We start from the raw sequence: 23009 nt of genomic DNA, 5'->3' as shown, positions 1-23009 counted from the left end.
ACATCTGAGATATAATTGTACATATGGATGTTTCTTGGCACATGTGGATGTGATATAGTGTTATGATGGTCCTCTTGTAATTTAACCTTCCTAATTTAAGAAAAACGGGGTATAAATGTTGCCATAAAGCTTAAGAGAGGTCTGATTCCAGTGTTAAACTTTTATATTGTATTTTCATTATGCCTTTATATCCCACATCTATTCCACTAAAGTTTTGTGGGTGTGATTAATATTTGGCCTTACCAAACATTGCATTATTCAAAGCACTGTGTGCTAAATAGCTTTAAAAGAAAAAAGATGATTAAAAGATACAAATGACGTTGGGCTAATTTCTGGTTTGAAATAATAGACATCAAACGTATTCTGCCAGAAGAAATTGTCTGCTTTGACTTGAATTGTCTTATGAATAAAATACGTGTTGTTGAAGGCGTTATTTGACAATTACTGTTGAATTAAGAACTTTAAAAACATTTGGTGCCGTTAAAATTAGTATACTTTTTTTCTTCATCTGTATTTCTAAATTAGATTCTGCAGTGAATCCATCATGTTTTTCCCTTCGCTTTCCTCGGAAAACCACAGCCCAGGTTGATCGATTTTCATGACACTGATGTCTGTAAATCCATTCTGTGGCCGAGGAGTGAAAGTAACTGCACTGAAAATAACCCTGAGCCAGACACAACTTCTAAATCAGTAAATCAACGCAGCTGGAGGTGAATGTGACTAAAATTAAATACAATTAGTTGAGCCTCGTGTTGTTCACTTCATGTCTGCTTCCAATCACTTCTGGGTTATTTGCTGTCTCTCCCCATCTGTCATGTTACATCATTCCCTTTCAGCTCTCTATCACGACTCCTGCTCTTCACTCCACATTCAGTAGCAGCGATCGTGACGGCAGGCAGAGTAACAAAAAATAGCAGATGAGGAAAATAAATAGTCAAATTTACTCCATTAATTTACATACTACAATTTTAAAATACTTGTCCTTTACTTTCATGTGTTCACCTTTGTATATATAGATGGATCAGGACAAAACGAGAGAGAATCTTTTTTACTGAAACTTTCCTAATCTCTTCAGAGGGGACACGTCATTTTGTATAAAATACATGAAAAAGTGGATTTTGAATAAAAATGCATCAACAATAATAATCCAGGGATAATATATATATATTGTTCTGAAATGGGCCATTCTGCATAGCAAGGGCCCTTTCTCATTCCTCTAATTCCCCTCCTCGATTCCTATCCTCGTGTCTTACGGCCCGTCCACACACAGGCATGAAAAAAATCTTTCAAAGCTTTGCCCATTCACTTGAATGGGGTGACGTAGAAGATTTTTAATCTTCGCCGAACTGCATTGTGGGGAGCGGAGCATGGCTTTGCAAGCATCGTGAGCATCAAAAGTTGAGCAATGTTCTTGCGAAGCTGGCATCAGCCAATCAAATCCCGTTTATGCAAATCTGACAGTGCAAGCGCTAGCCAATCAAACCGCGTGCAAGCTGGGAGAGCCAGACCGCAGTTCATTTCCTCATATTCCAAACGAGAAATTATGGTAGCAAATCACCCGGTTCTTTACGACCAAAACTATTTACCGGGATACAAACCGGAGGAACCGGGCATGGAGGGAGTTGGCAGAGACAGTGGGTGAAACTGGTAGGTTTTCGCCTGTTTGGAGAGTTTATATCCAGTTTACTTCGTTTTAACATTGCTATTGCTTTGTATGTCGGGGACGGGAGATTCATGTGATTGGTTGTTGGTCGCGTTGCTCGCAAAAAATCGCCAAGCTTCAGACACGCCCAGCATCAAGATTTTTCAAGATTTTTTTCATGCCTGTGTGTGAACGGGCCGTTAGTCCCGCCCACAAGAGATGCGAGCGGAGGAGTCGAGGAGGGGAAGCAGCAGGCGGTTAGAGAAATGAGAACTCCTCTCCTCTGAGCGGTAATTTTAAAGAGAAGTCCGTTAATGATGACAGGAGGCACAGCACTCTCTGATGGACAGATGTGTTCATGATTACTTATATATTTACTTTGAATTCATTCACAGTGCGGTATAATGAGATAATAACAGGCTACAGATGCGGACAAAAAAGTATTTAGTCAGCCACCAATTGTGCAAGTTCTCCCACTTAAAAAGATGAGAGGCCTGTAATTTTCGTCGTAGGTATACCTCAACTATGAGAGACAGAATGAGAAAAAAAAATCCAGAGAATCACATCGTCTGATTTTTAAAGAATTTATTTGCAAATTATGGTGGAAAATAAGTATTTGGTCAATAACAAAAGTTAATCTCAATACTTTGTTATATACCCTTTGTTGGCAATGACAGAGGTCAAACATTTTCTGTAAGTCTTCACAAGGTTTTCACACACTGTTGCTGGTATTTTGGCCCATTCCTCCATGCAGATCTCCTCTAGAGCAGTGATGTTTTGGGGCTGTCGCTGGGCAACACGGACTTTCAACTCCCTCCAAAGATTTTCTATGGGGTTGAGATCTGGAGACTGGCTAGGCCACTCCAGGACCTTGAAATGCTTCTTACGAAGCCACTCCTTCGTTGCCCGGGCGGTGTGTTTGGGATCAGTGTCATGCTGAAAGACCCAGCCACGTTTCATCTTCAATGCTCTTACTGATGGAAGGAGGTTGTCACTCAAAATCTCACGATACATGGCCCCATTCATTCTTTCCTTTACACGGATCAGTCATCCTGGTCCCTTTGCAGAAAAACAGCCCCAAAGCATGATGTTTCCACCCCCATGTTTCACAGTAGGTATGGTGTTCTTTGGATGCAACTCAGCATTCTTTCTCCTCCAAACACGTCTAGTTGAATTTTTACCAAAAAGTTCATTTTTTGGTTTCATCTGACCATATGACATTCTCCCAATCCTCTTCTGGATCATCTAAATGCTCTCGAGCAAACTTCAGACGGGCCTGGACATGTAATGGCTTAAGCAGGGGGACACGTCTGGCACTGCAGGATTTGAGTCCCTGGTGGCGTAGTGTGTTACTGATGGTAGCCTTTGTTACTATGTTCCCAGCTCTCTGCAGGTCATTGACTAGGTCCCCCCGTGTGGTTCTGGGATTTTTGCTCACCGTTCTTGTGATCATTTTGACCCCACGGGGTGAGATCTTGCGTGGAGCCCCAGATCGAGGGAGATTATCAGTGGTCTTGTATGTCTTCCATTTTCTAATAATTGCTCCGACAGTTGATTTCTTCACACCAAGCTGCTTACCTATTGCCGGTTCAGTCTTCCCAGCCTGGTGCAGGTCTACAATTTGGTTTCTGGTGTCCTTTGACAGCTCTTTGGTCTTGGCCATAGTGGAGTTTGGAGTGTGACTGTTTGAGGTTGTGGACAGGTGTCTTTTATATTGATAACGAGTTCAAACAGGTGCCATTAATACAGTTAACAAGTGGAGGACAGAGGAGGCTCTTAAAGAAGAAGTTACAGGTCTGTGAGAGCCAGAAATCTTGTTTGTTTGTAGGTGACCAAATACTTATTTTCCACCATAATTTGCAAATAAATTCTTTAAAAATCAGACAATGTGACTTTCTGGATTTTTTTTCTTTTTCTCATTTTGTCTCTCAGAGTTGAGGTATACCTAGGATGAAAATTACAGGCCACTCATCTTTTTAAGTGGGAGAACTTGCACAATTGGTGGCTGACTAAATACTTTTTTGCCCCACTGTATATACACACACACATATATATATATATATATATATACAATTTCAGATTCAAACAAGTATGAGACCATAATAACGTAACACTATCAGAGACTGTATATATCCCCCCCTCTTTGGTCGCTACAATGAGGAAATGAAATTACGGGTTAAAGCATACAAATAAAAAGAGTAATGTAGGATTGTTATACTAAGTGATATATTATACACACTGCTCTGCTTTCTGCACGAACCAGCTGTTCTCTCTGTAAACGTTGTGATGAAAGCAGTTAATAAAATAATATCCAGGGGATGCATGCGGAGCTGTCATTGGCTGAGATAATTCCGGCCATGCGCCACCACGACTCTTTTAAACATCACTGTTGCCGGAAATACATCCGCAGAGGACCCATCAGTGTATCCTCGATTTTTAGCTCCTCCAGAGAGCCTCCTCGATGCTCGATCCTCGGTTCTCGAAGTGCACTCGGTCACTAGTTTAGCATATTCAGCCCGGTTGTTGGCCCGGAAAGAACCACGATTTTGAAGGACCAGAAGAACTGAGAAAAAGTACCCGTTAGCCGGAACTACCCCTAGTGGAAACGCAAAAAAAAACGGCCGGGTTTGGCACGGCACGCTTAAAGCGTGCTACGCGCTGCGGTGGAAATGGGCCATTACAGAAATGAGATGTCCTTCAACATGGCGCGCTGAAATCCATTTCCGGGTCACTACCGGAGGACTGAGGAGTCGAAGAGGGGAAATGAGAAAGGGCCCAGGTCTCTCAACTGAAAGCGATGAGGTTTTCCCACTGGATTTCAGAATAATGCAGAAAATAAGATCTGTGGCGAACACATAGGATACTTACAAGTTTTATTCAGCATAATAATCTCCACATATTAAGACCACTAGTTGAAGCGTAAATGCAATTAACAATTGTAAAAAGCTCACGTGAGCTTTAAACAAACTACATCACGGTGGCATGACTTCACATCAACACCACTAAGCTAAAGGAAGCTAATGTTTGTGATGATGACATGACATGAAGAAGCTTCGGACATTCAGCAGTGGAGAAAAAATCTCTTAAGATTGATCAGGTATTTCACGAATCCAACCATTGCAAAAAAAGATATACGTTGACTTTAAGATGAGGTAACCGAAGGTGATAGGAAATGTTTACCAGGTTTTAGAACATCTGAAACACTCTCAACCTTTGTACCTCCACTCCATGACTTTTCGCTGTATCAGAATGTTTTACACTGTAGTAAAGCTCATTTTTGAGCAGGCTGCTAATAGTTTTTCACTTCCACTCAAAAGATTTATCTTCTGATCAAGCTCCTTGGAGTTCATATAAGGTCTGTTTTCAAAACAGATAGTTCATACTTTGGGATGACTCTTTGTTCAAACACACACTGAGCTGCCGTGCTGACCTCGCACTACATTATCTTCCACCCCCAATGATTAACATTTGGACAGGGATGCTAAGCTTGAGTGAGTTTCTGCACGGAGTGGACAGAACAAACGTTTGTTCATTTGTTTGCCCATCTGTCCCTCACACACATCGAGGACACAGTCCATCAGGGTTTGACAGAAGTGGGAGTAATGATGCATCTCACCACCACACTGGTATTTAAAAAACGCATTCGTAATCTCACAGTCAACAGTTAAAGAGCATATCAATTGAACTCAGACAAGTGTCAGTAAGTTACTCGGCACATTGAGTACTGTAAACTTTGAGATGATCTTTAATGTTCTACTCCTTTAAATTTCAGATTGAAATATATCACCTTTTTACCTCACTCATATTTTGTACCGGTTTTAATTATTATTAGTTTTTACATACACAAATATACCTAATATAATGCTTCATTATAAATGTAACCCCCCAACAGAAACAAAGTATAATATAGTTCTACCTGAACCAAAAACAACATTTTAGTACAAATTCTTACATCAATGTTATAATGATCAAATTTTATAGTTTATATCATAATTCATCTTATAATTATTATTATTACATACGCTGCTGCATTAAAAGTTGTTAGACCAGGGGTGTCCAAACTACGGCCGGGGGCCAACTTCGGCCGCGGTCCATTTTGAAATGGCCTTCAGCAAATTCAGAAAGTATAATGGAATATGGCCCACACCTGAAACCTGTGCCTTTCTTATATTGTACTTCTTGAATATATATGTAAACATATATTACACAGTAATATTGATGTGTTAATAAGCCCACTTTTCAAATAAATTCAATAAATTCAAGCTGAAAACATTTTCTAACAAATCTTAGTTGATAAAAAAAGCCCAATAATGTATTTACATAACAAGCTTGAAATATACCCTCCCTAATTCCCCTTATTATGAGCGATCTGAGGCTTCTTCTCTAAGGAATGACCTGCCTATACTTTTGTAACAAAATAAATGAAACCCTATGGAAAGATTTTATGGCTGTGTTTTTTTCTTAGAGCACATTGATCATTAACCTATTAACATTTGATTGATTTAGCTAACTTATAACTTAACCTTCCTGTTATCCTGAGATTTACTTTACACCCTTTATCCTCTGGTTGTCAATTTGACCCCAGTAGTTTAAAACTCAAGACAATGATCATATTCCAAATGTTGACCAACATGTATGTATGTCTCTGGTGCTTTAGGTATCTTAGTTGACTACCTAAATAGCCATTTAAATAAAACATTACCCCAACCTTCCCCCCGACAGACCCCTTTATACATCCAGAATTCCTATTATGTGACTATCGAAAAATATATAAATCACCATAAAATCTCACTGACTGAAATAATATGTTAAAGTAAGATCTTTTTGATGTTGTTAAAGGACCAATAACTAAAGCAGAGGGTAGTTTTGTTTTACAATGATACATTTGCATGTAATATTCACCTCAATATCATCCTACACAATCAACACATATGTGTATAATATATTAATGTACATACTACAATTTGTACATGTTTTATACTACTAAAACAGCCTGGGATCAAATTGACCCCAAGGAACACCGATGCGTACAAAGTGCGTACAGGAAATTAAAAAAATATCTTCATGTTTTTTTTATGTTTACCCATTAGTCCTCACTAAATTAGGAAAAATCATGAAATACTAAGCAAAAGAAAATAATGTGAACCATTTTTTTTAGATAAGTTGAATGGGGTCAAATTGACCACAAGGATAACAGGAGGGTTAACTTATGAGGCAATATCCTAGTGAGGGGCCCAGGCCTTCGTATGTTTTTCTGTATGTGTCCCTCAGTGAAAAAGTTCGGACAACCCTGTGTTAGACCATTAAGTACCCAATGATGCTAAAAGGAGTTTTATTACAATTTACAAAATCAAGTTAATTGCGACCATTTCCCAATTTGCCCCTCTGGTGTAAAATTGGCACCACATTAGATTCTTCTTTCCAGGATATTACACTTTTTTTTTTTTTAAATGGGAAAGGAAATAATAGACTAGTATAAGAAATATCTTAGTGTAATGGTTACAGCAACAAACCTACAAAACCCCTTTATAAAAATATCTTTGTCTACGTGTTAAACAGAAATAATGTGTTGATTGTCAACCTTTTTTAAAAGCACAAGGTGTTTTGACTTTAGACAACACAACACTAGCTGTTACTGCCCCACCTGTTTTAATGCTAAGCTAGGCTAATACCACCCTCTTTCTTTTGGACGGACAAAAGATTCACATCAATTATCTTATCTCATGTTCTGAAAAACAGAAATAAGTATATATTAGTAAATAATATAACAAGTTTACTTTCTAAAGGGTTACACAATTATTTTTAATGAGTTGCATTAACTTAACCATGACATGTAAAGTCATTCATAAGGTTCAAGAAAACTCGCTGAAAGTAAAGATTTGATCGTGAGTCTAGACATTTGAGAGTAGACAACTCCTTGGGCATTTTTAAGAACATGTAGTTGAATCCTTCCTCAAAGTGGTGTGGTTTGTTTTGTTCAGGATATTCCGGTGGGAGGCAGCCAAGAGTATCCGAATCGATCCATGTAATCCTCTGTGACAGAGCTGAAACGCAAATGTTGTTTTTCTTGCTCAGACTTCGATGTGAAATCAATAATTCAGAAAACCTTCACAAATGTCGGACTTAGAGCACTACATCTCAACTCAGCTGTATTGTTTACTGCACGAAGATTTGCTATGTTCAATTGCTTACCCTTTAACTCTTTTATTTTGTTTACCCCCTGGGGAAAAAAAAACCATCCCAACTTCTGTCTGAGTGTGGCTTGCTGACGTCAACAGAGAAAGAGAAGGGGGGGGGTGGGCTAGACATTCGAGTCTGAATCATCAGGCTTGTCAGTCACGGGAAGTGTCTGGTGAGCGCTCGGGACTCCTGGAGCTACAACTATTATAAACATGAATAATACATAGGAGATGGTTGATTATCAAAATGGGTTTTCAGAAATATCATCACTCGGTATGATGTTTTTTTTTTAAGTCTTATGAGCCATCTTCGCTTTCTTTCCCCTATCTACTCACTCTCCATCTCTAAATACTGTATGTATTTAACCCAGTGATATCCTCATACCTGCCATAGAGCCTCCCCTACCATGCCTGCTATCGTCAACCTCCTTTTCAACGTGGTCTCCACCAACACCACTATCTCCTTCAGGAAGGTTCTACCCATGGTCAGCCTGGTCTCTCTTCTGGTGGGGTTTGGAGGTCACCTCCTGCTGTGGCTGGTGCTGGTGAGGAACCCCCGCACTCGATCCAAGCCCAGCTCTGTCCTGCTCCTTAACCTCAGCCTGGCAGACCTGGGTGCCCTGCTCACCCTGCCCTGCGTCCTGCTGGGTGCTAGTTTCCAGAACTGGGAGCTGGGTGGGGCGACCTGCGTCCTGTTGGGGTTCATGACTTCAGTGACGGTGGGGGTGGAGATCTTCAGCCTGGCTGCATTGTCGGTGCTTAGGTATCGTATTGTGGCCCCAGGGACGAGACCGCCTGCTAGCCTGACCCAAATGTGAGTGTGCATATAAAAGATAAGAGAAGCTTTATTTTTGAATGTTCTTATTGTAAACAAATTCCATGACACACCTACTGTAACAGCAACAATACATTGAAACTACCAATCATCCTTGTGCCATACTCACTGGTGCAGTGTGTGTGTATTTATCTAAGGCTGAAAATGATCTTTGTTTGTTATATAAATAAAAACGATATATCCCTAGGTTAATCAAGGCCTGTACTTTAGAGTAATGAATGTTCCCAGTACCCAGCTGGTTAAGGAAATAATTCAGTCTTTCTTATTAACTATAGCTTTTTATATTCTACACATGGTGACCTTAAATAATCTTAATATGATATTGAGAGCATTAATAAAGCAGCAAACAGCTCTTAGCTATGTAAATATCTAGTAGAAGTCACTATGCTTTGTTTACCTAGCTGGTCTGGCCGTGCACTTGCTAGCTAATAGCTAATAGTAGCCACTCTGCACTACATTTAAATGTCCCATGTCATGGCCATTTAATAACACCGTGGCCATTTAATAACACCTTCATGCCGATCTAGATCCCTCCGCTTCGCGTCGGGCTCCTGATCAGCCTGTCGGTGTTCTTTTCCCCATAATGACCGCGTCGCTGCACATTATCCCTTACATATGATTATATAGAGTCATTATTCATTTGTTTTAAAGCAGGATGTGCAAACACTTGCCTCGGGGAGGGAGAAAAAGAGCCACAGCGGAGAATAAAAAGAAGGGCAACCATGCAAAGGAAGTCTTCTTCGCTGCTTTTGTGGCAGACTACAGCGCCACTTACAGGCCTGGCATTTGTACTACAGCGTCTCCAGCGCTTTCAAGCAGTAATGGCCGGTATCAGTACACGATCGGCTCGGGTACACGATCGGCTCGGGTGCATATCATGGATGTATAATAAGAACTGGATACAGCGTGGGAGGCGGGGCCTCATTCATTCCTATGAGAGTTGCTCATTGGCGCATGATGATAAAATGGCCCAACTTTTGAGAGAGCGAAACGTCACAGATTACTCGGCATGCCTGAGAAGTACCCGTATATGTGCTCATAGCGCATGCGCAACTTTAACCAAAATACTCGTTCACATCAAGCACGTCAATTTGCGTACACGTAACAGCACCGCACGTTCATGACAGCATGGTAATGATTTGTTATTATGATGGATTTGATATTAACGAGGCGGCAGCTAGCAGCTAGCAGCATTAGCTGGTAATTATGCTAATGTACACATCAATCGTTATGTACTTATATTACGCTGTGACAGGATCTAGTGATATCCAAGCAACAGAGCTTCATTTAGCATGAAAGAATGATTGCACTATATATATATATAAATATATAAATACAGTGAAATACGCTTCTTAGTGCAATAAGAAGCTACAGGGACGTTAATCTAACGTCGGTAATATTAACTTTATTTAATACAACATAACGGTACAAGATTTAATCATACAGCCCATGTAGTATGATAATGAATTACAGCAAACATGTGCAATATATCCATTATTACAGCTCCGTGGGATGGCAGTAAGACGATATGGGTCCGTTCTTACGGTACGTCCACACAGCAGCTTTGAAAAAATCTTGAAAATCTTGGAGCTGGGCGTGTCTGAGAGCTTGGGGATTTTTCGCGAGCAACGCGACCAACAACCAATGACATGAATCTCCCGCCCCCGAAATACAAAGCAAAAAACCCCGGGGATTTTATGCAAGCAATATATATATATATACTGTATAAACTCCCCAAACAGGCGAAAACCTACCAGTTTCACCCACTGTCTCTGCCACCTCCCTCCATGCCTGGTTCCTCCGGTTTGTATCCCGGTAAATAGTTCTGGTCGTAAAGAACCGGGTGATTTGCTACCGTAATTTCTCGTTTGGAATGTGAGGAAATGAACTGCGGTATGTCTCTCCCAGCTTGCACGCGGTTTGATTGGCTAGCGCTTGTACTGTCAGATTTGCATAAACGGGATTTGATTGGCTGACGCTTCCAGCTCAGCTTCAAAAGTTGAACATTGCTCAACTTTTGAATCCTGAAAATCCTGGAAATCTTCGATTTGCTTCCCCACAATGCAGTTCGGCAAAAAGCGAGGCAAAGTGACGTCACTCCCATTCAAAGTCAATGGGCAGAGAAGCGTTGGAAGATTTTTTTAAAGCTGCTGTGTGGGCGTACCGTTATTGTGCATCCATGGGTAAAGATAAACGCAACTCACATTGGTTTTTCAAACAGCATCTCTGTAAACTACGTGTATTCACTGAATTTCACTTTCTGCCTTTAACGGCTCGTTGTAGCTCCAATAGCTCCAGCCCCCACCCTCCCTGTGAGCACAGTGTGCTCTGATTGGTCGGGACACGTAACATGAACGTGCCGGGCGGCGCGGTCCCGTGGGTTAGATGCACGTTCATAATGCAGAGGGAAATAACTCTCAGAATAACGTTATTAACACATTTTTACAACTTGAGGAACGAATGTTTTTAATTAGGGCTATACAAGTGTTCACACTGGGTAGTTTATTTAGTTTAAAAAAAATTATCCAACGATTTACAGACCACTCTTTCCCCATGTAAGTCAATGGGAAAAAGTGTTTCCGGGCCTGGCAACCAAACGGAAGTGTAGTACCACCGTTTGGCCAGCACGAATATTTTCATCAGAGTCCGGCGCACTTCCTGGGGGCTTGGTGCATATCCGTCGCATCCGTCATCCGTCATATGACGTCATATCTGGCGTCATTTTCGCGGGCTTCTCTGCGTCAACCGTCACAGTATCATCATTACGTTGTATGACATTGCATGTAACGGACGCTTTTATCCAAAAAGCGACTTACAATAAGTGCATTCGACTTTTATCCAAAAGCGACTTACAATATATATTGTCTTTAACTCATTCCCCAACAATATAAATCAAATATATTATTAGTTTTTGAAAATAGCCTTTGCTAGATCAAATTTAACAATGGAAGTGTCCATATTTTTTCGTGATATAAAAAATACACTGTAATAAAAACTAGGTTTACATTTTGCTCATGCTTTTCTAGGACAAATGTAAATGAAACATTTTTTCATTAATGTTTATTATTTTTAATCTGTCATATAATAATCAAAGCCCTGAAGGAAATAAAGCAATTTAGCAGCAATTGAAACACAAGAACCACACATCTAAAAGTATTTCGCTGTGAAATATAGAGAGAATGAAACCATATAAATGACATAGAACAGATATAAACACAAAGCAAATAAAAATAATTACCAGATTCAGATTCATGAAATACTGTATATCCGAAAAATATATTGATGAAGTGACGCTGCAGAACATCATGTGAGTCAATGGGCAAGTCTGTTTAGGAAACACATGATGTACAGAACTTATTCGTGTGTGTATAGCACAGAGTACTTGTTGCAGTTGCTGCATGTAGTCTGTGTCTTGGAGTCCTTTGAGGGTCCACAGACCTCACAGCTGGGTCTTCCAGAAGCTGACTGTGGGGGTCTTCTTGCAGCTGGCTGTGGGGGTCTTCGAGCAGCTGGCTCTGAGTCAAGTTCATCTTCCAATTTGCTGTCAAATTCTGAGTTTACCTCCACATTATCCTCATCTTCAGAAATGTCTTCCTGTTCCACTTCACCGTGTTCTTCTAATGCATTCCACTCACTCTCATCCATTATTAGCTCCAAGGCTCTCTGAGCAGAATATCTTTTGGCCATTTTGCTGGTAGATAATTGAAGTTCTGCACTACACCGTTACTACACTGAGGTTATGTCTCTGTTTAGTCCCTCCTCCGGCGTGCAGGTGGAAGATCTAAAATGTTTATAATGTTCTAGGATAGTTTTGTGTACACACTACAAAGAGTAAAGATCAAGGGAAAACAGGATCAAACTGTGTGTGTGTGTGTGTGTGTGTGTGTGTGTGTGTGTGTGTGTGTGTGTGTGTGTGTGTGTGTGTGTGTGTGTGTGTGTGTGTGTGTGTGTGTGTGTGTGTGTGTGTGTGTGTGTGTGTGTGTGTGTGTGTGTGTGTGTGTGTGTGTGTGTGTGTGTGTGTGTGTGTGTGTGTGTCAAACATCCAGTATTAACCTTACTGTTTTTTTACTAACAGTAACCAACTAATAATTTTCATATTGCAGAGATCAAATGTTTCCTTGTCTGAAAGGAGAAACCTGATTTTAAAACAACATTTTCAGTGTGTGACTTGAAAGATAAGTTCTGACAGTGCAAATGTTGGGAAGAAAATAAGTTAACTTTTTGCCATTTGAGAATATCATGACTTTGGAGTTGTCTGCATTTAATGCTAACTTGAGTTGAGATAAATGGGGTGGAAGAACATCAAAGGCAGACTTGGCGCACACCCTGTCAAAAAAAAAATTTATCAAATCAAGTGTTATTTCTATAGCACATTTATAAACGATTTTTGGTTGAGCCAAAGTGCTGTACAAATAATAAAAATACCCTACAGTAAAGACATTTTAGAGCTAATACAACAGCAGTTTGTTCAGAATATCAGTAATTTCTATAGCACATTTATAAACGATTTTTGGTTGAGTCAAAGTGCTGTACAAATAATAAAAATACCCTACAGTAAAGACATTTTACAGCTAATACAACAGCAGTTTGTTCAGAATATCAGTATGAGAAAAACGACACCCTCTATCCTTAGACCCTCACATCGTACAAGGAAAAACTTCCAGAGAAAACCCACAGTTTAAAGGGAAAAACTAACCGCTAGCCGCAAAGCTAGCATCACAGCCACTGCTCCGTTTTCTGAGACTTTGCACCGTTACATGCAATGTCATACAACGTAATGATGATACTGTGACCATATCTATGACTGTGACGGTTGACGCAGAGAAGCCCACGAAAATGACGCCGGATATGACGTCATATCAAGGATGACTGATGCGACGGATATGCACCCGAGCCGATAGTGTACCCGAGCCGATCGTGTACTGACACCGACCGTGGCCCAACGTCTCATTCCCCTGATAGGTGGAGAATTGACCAATAGCCGTAGCGCCACTTTACTGACGTCAGTAAAGTGTTCAAATCTGGATCAGTTTTTATCAGATCCGTTGCAGCCCCTTTTTTAGAGATTTGGGTATGGAGGAAAATAGAGAGGGTTGTGTTTTCTGACACTTGGTGAGTTCCCTGGAACACCGGGGACAGATGTTCATGTATAAAAGACGTATAAAAGTGCCTTCACCAAATTAGAAGGAAAAAATGTTTTTATACATACAGAACGAAATACAGATTTCAGTATTCTGAGACTCTGAGCCCCATTTATTTTCCACGCGGACGGCAAAAAAAGTCAGACATTATACAATTTAAAATAAAAACCATAATCGTGGCTTGATATTGAGTAAGAAAATGTTTTTATGAACCACACAGCTTCTTTGACCCGACCGGACAAAAAGACGTGGTGCAGGCACGAAACATACTACCAATAGAAATACATTGCTTTTAAAATCGTTCTGTGACATGAAAAAATGGGAAAATCGTGTTGGTGAACACGAATCAATAGATTAAATGTATTTCGTGACTATTACACGAAATGCTGTGAGACTGGGTTGCTACAGTATACCAGAGTCTAATGTTCAACTATGAACAAGCGGCAATAAAGAAGAGGGTTGAATAAAAATCAGAACCACAAGCATTCTTATATCACTGTTTCAACGCAGATCAACATTCTGACATATTTCTGGCTAATTCCATCAAATCAAACCAAACGGTTTGATTTCCTCATCAGGCTCATACAAATTATTGCAGCATGTAAATGACCCTATTTAGCTAGTTACAGACGGGATTTTCTAATCAAAGACATGTCTGCTTTTCTATTCCCTAGGTTATGCACTGTTGTTATCATTTGGCTGGTTTCAGTAACCATGGCATTACCCAAGGTCACGTACATCAACTTCGACGTGGGTTGCACGTGGGAAGTGGGCCGACACGAGTGGCTGTCCTTCTTGGTTCCTGCTTTCCTGGTTTATTACGTGGCCCCTCTCCTCTGTATTGCCGTTAACTGCGGCCTCATCATCACTCACCTTCATCGCTGCAGGGGCACGCTGGCCGCGGTCCGACGCAACAAGAAAGCCACCGCTCTGCTGATCGCTTCAACGCTGGTTTTTGCAATAAGCTGGTTGCCATATTACGCACTTGAGTTTGTCAATGTCATGTCCCCTCATGTTAGCTCTGCAGCTTCTCCCATCAACCGGTTGGGACGTAAGATATCTTCAACTTCGGCATATCTGTCATCCACCCTGCCCAAGCCGACTGAGGAAACAGAGACAAGGGTGTCCTTGCTGTGGGAGGTGACGTCACTGACCGCCATTTTGTTGGTGTGTCTGGCTCCATGCTGGAACCCGCCACTTTACTTCCTGTTGTCCCGTCCGGCTGTGCGTCAGCTCCGAGCCTTACTGCCTTCCTTCTTATGTAGACACTTGGGAAAAAATCCTGTGCAGCGCTGGCGTATCGCTCCTGCTCTTCCCCCATGCCTGCCGCCCCCCCAGCCTCCTTCACCCTCACTTACTCACCAGACTCTGACACACGGATTGACTCAGTAAAGACAGTACACACATAACATATTATTCATATTTCCCCATCACAACGATCACATTGGTCAAAACCATGGAGTGTATACAAAGGATAAATCAAACCCCCGGCCCCTCCATGTATGCTGATGGAACTTTGGCCAAACTAAAAAGTCCACGTCGAATACATTTTTCCCCAAAGATGTTCCTAGTCATTTTGGGTAGCTCTTATCACACTCATATATGTCTAATATATATCTAATGGGTTTTCTGATGAAATTGGTTTTTACTAGCTATTTGAAGAATAGGGTTGAGACTTCATGATTGACAGCTGCTATGAACTGAATTTGTCATGGAAGTTTAGGAATTATACTAGAGATGAGATTCAACTTTCTATACCCTAAGTGACATTTTAATTTGTTTATAAACATATGCACGAGAGACATTATGGTTAGTTATTGTGTATTTATAGCCAAACGGCTACCATGGTGCTAACGTTGCAGGTATGTAGCTAACTCTAATGCAGGGGTTCCCAAACTTTTCAGCCCGTGACCCCCAAAATCACAGTGCCAGAGACTGGTGACCCCTGTCAACGGGCACACGTTATTATTAATAAAATGGATTAAAACAAATGTACATTTTTTTAAACTAATTTTTTTTAATTTTTATTTTGTAATCATATCGCGACCCCCACTTTGAACTGTGGCCTTGCTCTGCCAGTGATTGGCTCTGGTGGGCGTGTGGGCGGGACATTGGCGCCGCCGCTGCTGTTTCCATTTGTTCCATTTGATGTCAAAATGTCCGCTTCTATATCCAGGATATGTTGCTTTGCGATCATAGCCTTATTCTCTTTCCTTGTGCAACATTTTAGTAAAAGTATAAATAGGCTTTAGGTAACAGTGTGTAAGGTTCTTAGACAGTGCATCATAAACAGAATGCATTACGTGCCATAAAAACTCAAGTTTTATATCCCTCATCGCAATGCCAGAGTCTCTAAGCAACGGTCTTGGCGGTATGAGACTCGCAGAGGAGACCCTCAAATTCAAAACGATTGAAGATAACATTTTACACGGGGTTCTGTTGACATCACCAACTACAAATCCAGGTCACTGAACTCAAACAGACGTCTCCCGCATGGGATCTGAAGCTACAACGTTAACAGCCTTTTTCACGGACTGGAGGACGTCTGTGGAGCCTACATTAACTAACATAAACCATCCATGCAAACATAAATCTAATTCCCTGTGGAGCTTTTAAACAACCATTTCTGAACAGCAGTAAAAAGGGTCTAATAAGTAAGACATATTGCATGTGCATAGTAGGAAAAGAACTCTGGCTGCTACATAGATCGTCCATGGATGTCTTTAAATTGCATCTAGTAGATTACGTCAAGGATACAAGCTTGTAACTCTAATACTAAGCCGTCTGACAGAAAAAAAACACTGGGGATACAGTGGGGCCATGCCTGCCTCCATTTAAAGCTCCTTGTTAAAGCTCTTGGTTGTAAACCTTATCTAAATTCAATGTCATTTCAAGAACCTCGTGAAAAGAGGCCTCATTGACTTATGAGAAACATAAATATAAGCTGCCTGCTTTTTCTCTGAGCCTTAATGTTGAGAGGTGCTTATTAAATAGGGATTTGACACGATCACATCGGAAGATGACTGAATGGGAAAATTATTTCTTAACAAGTGGAGCTCGTCTGCATTCAGAGTGGTTTTAATATCACATTGTGTGAAGGGTAGGCCTTGTCATGTTCTTGCTTTGTTTGACAAATTAGCTTAGGACGAGTAATTGGATTTTTCTGTTGTCAGGCTATTCATATTGAGAGATGGGAAGCAGCAATTTACATTTACTAAGTTAGAATCACTTAAGATGCACTGACATACAATACAACGGGTTTGTTTTGCAACTAATATGGAAATATGTTACATTTTTTATATGAAAGAAACACAGACATATTTAAATCAATAGTTGAACATTTTTCTAAATACATATTTGCTACTTATACTAGAATGGGTTTAATGCAAAGACCACGGTGTGTGCGTGATGTTGTGTATAGCCTATATATGTGTGTGAAAATTAATAATTAATCGAATACTTGATTTCCATTTTCATCTGCTGAGTTACCCAGGGGGTTTGACACTACTCAAGATATCAATCTCAAGGTTTGTATCCCTCATCACAATGTCAGTCTCTAAGCAACTGTCTTGGCAGTATGAGACTCGCAGAGGAGACCCTCAACGCCAGCAGCAGTTAGCCTAGCTTAGTGTACAACTACTGTAGAACCAGGCAAACGGCTAATTTACTTACGTTATATTTTGTTCATTTATTGCCTTCAAATGTTGAAAAAAGGGTATTGTAAAAATAACAGAGGGTTATGTGCCACGATAACTCTAATTGGTAACACTTTATGGTAAGGGTACATGAATCATCATGAATTCATGCATGACTTAATGCATGAAAAAGCATGAATTCATTCATGTAGTACTTCATGAACTATCAGCAATGTACAAGTATTAATGGTATCTCATCCATGACTTAATGCAGGAACAATACCTTAATTAATGTATCAACTAAGGTATCTCAATCATCATGACTTCTGAGTTATTAATGATGTTCATGTCTTCTTCGATCTGCAGTTAAAGCTGACCAGTCACAGCAATTCCAAGTGTTGTAATCATGATTAACTAAGCATACTTCATCATGTTTGTGCCCCTTCAAATAAAGTTGTGACCTGTTCCGTCATTTACAATGATAAATAACATGTGATTAATGGCCTATGTGAAATCACCTTATTAACCATTTGGTGCTCATGCATCAATCATCTTTGTGATCCCTCAAATAAAGTCAGCCCTTATATCTATTTAGGCATCATGTATTTGGCAATATTACAAATGCAAATTAGATCAAAATTTTGGATTTAATTTCAATTATCAATTATTTAGTTAGGTCTTTTTTCTATGTATTATACAGTATTATCTTAAAGCTCACAAACCATTTAAGATAACTCATTCATAATATTAACAAACTTTCATTTATTTTTGTATTTCGTTTATAATCCAAAGCCAGAATTTTCACATATGTCACATAAGAAAGCAATACACATTTTTGGCAAAGACACAAGATACATGACAATAGTAAGTTAATAGTAAATCATACCATGTTTATATTGTTGAATTATTTGTGATTTGAACTTGACCACAACAGATAAAATGCACTGAAATGACTTGCGTATAGATCATCAGGGATTTATCTTTCAGAAAAAAACTCCTGACTCATATGTAATGATAATAGATGTGAGGCACAAACAGGGGCTATCTTGAAACATCCATCTTCTTCATGTCTGAAATCAGTGAGCTCAGGTGGTTCAATGAGGGAAACATGGCCTGAATGTCCTTCAGTCAACGACCGAGAGCTCCTTTCTTATTACATTACATGTCACTTGTTAGACGCTTTTACCCAAAGCGACTGAATTCAACATCTTTGTCCTCTTTTAAATCTTTAAGAACACACTTTTTTAAATGCAGTTTTCCTTATTTATCATTTGCCAATCTGTCTCTGTCTAATAATAATCAATTATATTTGTTTTTCAAATGTATTTTTTGGACAGGACACGACAGGAAAGCAGGAATTCTACCCTTTTATTTAACTTTTTGTGATGCTTTTTTCTTTGTCATTTTATCGTAATCTTTTTTCAGTTTGTTATTGTGCTATTAGATGTGTCGCGATATACCATATTGATAGTTAATATAATATTCACAAAAAAGGAATATCATCCGAACAATACACATTTGATAATATTGTGCTTTTTGTTTTGGTATTTTGTTGTATATTAGTGGATACAGGCTCTCTATCCACCGCTGTACACTCATATTATTTTTGTAATTTAATAAAGTAAAAGATGATTATTTACAATTATTTATATTCATATATTATTATACAACATTCTGATAATTTGGCAGCACTATGTGATGTTCAAATAAAAAAATATATAATTTTGTGGCTATGGTCATTTGTAAGACTGTTGTTACTTTGTATAAGCTATGAGTATATACTGTAAACTATGTGTAAGTCATCTTTGTCCAACTACACATGCACATGATACATTTCCATCAAGTCCTCCTTTATTTACAACAATTTCATTTCACTCAAAAGCAAAAAGTAATTCACTTCCAGCTCTGTCCTTCTCATGATCTGTGGATGACAGGCATGTGGTTGTGATAAAACATAAAGCTGCTTCTGACCTTGCTCAATCTAATAAAACCCATAAATCCTGCCTTGGCGAACCTCTTGACCTTGTGTGATCTCCCAGCCTGCACCACTGCACAATCTACTGACAGACCGGGGTGTTTCCTCTGGGACGCCGGCTTCTTTCGTCGATACCGTCTTGGTTTCTAATGAGAGCACTTATCTCCGTCATCTGTCTGCGCTGTGATCCTCTCACATAGTGCAAGGCGCCGGCGATGTCCTCCTAACACTTAATTAAGCCTGCCGATTAGAGACAGCTTAAAATATAAGTCACGCTCAGTAGGGCCCATTGAGAGGATCCTTCCCATTTCCATTCAGTGTGTTTACTGAGCCTCGCACGTGGGAGGAGGCCTGCTGTAGTTTTTGAAAATACAGTGATATCCACCAGCTATGAACACAGTGGGCAGAATGGGCTGCAACGAGAGAGAGGAGATTAATATTCAAAGCGTTAATGAGATGGTTATGTAACTGAGGGACTTCTCATCATCCAGATGGGGATTTCGGAGAGGTATTGATTCTTCAAGTGCGACAGCAAGAATGAGCACTTACCACTTCACAGGATTAAGAGGATATCTGGTCATTCACTGTCATTGAACTCTATTTAAATCCAGCAGACTTAAAACAAAGGTCTATAGACGAGTGCTCACAAATAAGCCTTAAGCCGGGCTACACACATAGCATCACTGTTTACCTTAGCAATAGGTGTACTTCTCGGTATCAACTGAGAATTGATAAACAGTGTTTATTTTGTATTTGCTACCTTTCATACGTTTTTAAAAAGCATGTTTGTTTTCAACCTGTTTTCAACCATGCCTCTTTTATCTGACGCCAACCTTTTGTTTTTGTTCAAGCAAATGTACTACAAAGAAAAACATCTTTGGCAATGTCTTTGTTTTTGCTTTTTCTTATTTGAATGTGGCTTTGGTTCAAATGAGTTGAAACAACTGATTTAAGACAAAAAGAGATGGAAAAAAAACCTTTGAACACCTTGATTGTTAATTTCTTAACTTTATTGTAAGATCTTGAGTACAATTCATGTTTAATTATCTTTATCGCAATGTCCTTGAATCAGTTTTTTAAAAATAGCTGACCGAGAATTTGCCTAAAGCTAACACAGGAGGGTACGTGATGCTTGAGCTTAATAATCCCCCCAAAAATCAGACACTTGTCCCACCGCATATATCATTAATAAAGGTATTGTTTAACATGATAACCGGCAGCCACAGGCTATTTGGCTTTCATAACGATTGTCGGCCATTCGGGGGCAGCAGCACAACTAATATTTGACATTTTATCACCTATAAAGGTGCCTATTGTTTAATGCCGAGAAGATGTGAAGCAACATGAGCATTTATTTATAAGTTTTGTATCTTTCCTCCAATGAAGGTTGAAGATTCTAATATTCTAGCTAATCTTTGGTCTCCACCACCAACAACAACTGCTAAATGCTCCACTATGTAAGCAGACATTGTCCTTACTTTAGTCTCTATGCCAGCCAGGGGTCGGCAACCTTTTTAATATGAAGTGCCATTCAGGGGGTTGAGGAGCTTGACGCTCGTCAACTATCAGCAGGAGGGCGGGGGAGCCTCGCTGCGGGGAAGCAGTGTGTGGACCTGTCAGCGCAACTTACATGATGCCGAATTTAACAAACACATTTAAATAATTGGTTTAAACGGCATAATAATAAGGACAATCGTCCGTTCTATGATTCTCCAGAGCACACATGTTATGATATTAGGGTCATGCAGAGTGAGATGAGATCGCTGTCCCTTTAAGAGAGAGAGAGAGAGAGAGAGAGAGAGAGGTGTGGCTTGTGCATGTATGTTTGTGGATGGTAGAGCGACAGTGAGGGAACTTGTGTATGTTTCTGGAAGTGAAACAAGGAAGCAGAAAAACAGAGGTCTGTGATGTATTTTGTGAAACAGAAGAACAGCTAAATAAATGCAACGGCCTCCCAAGAAGAGCTCGCCTCTCTCCAGTCATTTGAGCTAAAGTGGGTTATTGAACCGGAAGCTTGTTGCTTCTGCTCTCCTCGACTACGGTCTGGGAGCCGACAGGAAAGTTCAACACACAGATGGCCAGTCCGCCCCTTTGTAGCATATTATTTCGATGAGAGATGAGCATATCGCCAATGGGCTTTCAACTAAATACACAGCCACGCAAAAACTGCAGCATTTGTACAGCTCCTTATGGGTACTGCAATTAGTGAAGTGCTTTCCTCCGCGGTGAAACGATCAGTGGCCAATGCTGGCACGGGTTGCCGACCCCTGCTCTATGCCATGTGCATGGGTTTAACTGAGCTTTTTTTTTTTAAAGATCCATTGTAAATGTGGAAGGGAGAACAAAGTTGGTCTAGCACTAGGACCCAGATAAGGGGCAGAGTCTATAAAAAGGGTCGGGACGTTGACCTTGGCCTTCCCCCCCCCTAAAATGAACACACCTGAGAGAACAGCTGAGGGCCGTCCTTTGTTGTTCAGATGTTTACAAGCTTGATTTCATTGTAAATTGAAGAGCCATGAAGTGTAAATATTTATTTTAAATGCAGAATGTATTTAACACCTACTCTATTACATCCCACACCTGGGCTTTTTCTTCATATTCCCCGAGTGGAGTCTGTTATTTCATGTATTAATACATATTTAAACACATTAATACAGTGGTATCTGACTTCAGTTTGTTATGGTCATATGGTGAATGGGGAATCATTGGTTACATTCAAATAGAATGTATGTAGCTTTTTAATAGCTTTTGGATAACTGAAGGAGGTGCTGATAATACTGCTGCTTGAACATCATTAAAAAAGTTTGGATATTAACAGTAAAGCAATCAGATACAGGGACCTTTGCACCAGCATGAAACAATCTTCTAGAAATGATCACCAAAAATAAACAAAACAATCATTTAACCATTAAAGAATACAGAATATTAAAAAAAAATGTTTTACTTTACATTCATTTTCTTTTTGTTTGTCATTTTTCACTTATAATTAGGACAGGAATACAGGTAATAAGGGGAAACTGGATTAAAACCAGGAACACTGGAATTTTGTGCTATGGGCATGTAATCATTCTGCTACCAGATGCCCCAATTTAAACCAACTTAGTTAGTGTTTATCTTCTGACAAGAATTTTTGAGTATTACTATTCACCAATACACTGCAGTAGAATACAGCTCATGCTCTTATTTTAAATAGTGTAAGAAACGCAAATTAATGTTGTTGTTTTTTGTTGAGCTAACGGACTCTAATCGAATTGAGGTAACAATAAAACCTAATTCTTCTGTACAGGTATACAGGCTACACACATTTATATACACCTTTTTCCAAGATGGCGTCCCTCTGCTTCCCTCTGGCGGCAGCTTCACCTCACAGCGGGAAAACCTGATTCTTTACCTTCAAAGACACCGGGGGGGAAACCATAGGGGAAAACCCAGTATTGGACCAAGGTACGTAGGCCTATTTGAACTATTTGCAATCGAAAGCCTCAGCTGATATTTACACTGGAGGAACTGCTTCACCCTAACATCCCCATCCATCCCTCCACCTCCTACCCAACCCTTCCCGTAGTAATACATCCACTCAAGGACGCGCCCACAATGCACAC

At 39.9% G+C, this 23009-nt stretch overlaps 1 protein-coding gene across 1 annotated transcript; it reads left to right on the top strand.

Annotated features, from left to right (window-relative positions):
* Positions 1 to 8228: 8228 nt before the first annotated feature.
* LOC307020448 (putative neuropeptide Y receptor type 6) lies at positions 8229 to 17917 on the top strand (the record flags this gene model as incomplete). Its single annotated transcript, XM_079651803.1, has 2 exons — positions 8229 to 8635; positions 14472 to 17917. 2 exons carry the CDS (start codon positions 8229 to 8231, stop codon positions 15187 to 15189), a joined length of 1125 nt encoding a protein of 374 aa, XP_079507929.1. The 3' UTR covers positions 15190 to 17917.
* Between the last annotated feature and the right edge of the window lie 5092 nt (positions 17918 to 23009).

Source organism: Notothenia rossii (genome assembly GCF_949606895.1).
Source record: "Notothenia rossii genome assembly, chromosome: 9".
Lineage (NCBI taxonomy): Eukaryota > Metazoa > Chordata > Actinopteri > Perciformes > Nototheniidae > Notothenia > Notothenia rossii.
Note: the sequence above shows the minus strand (reverse complement) of the source record. Positions and strands in the feature narration are given on the sequence as shown.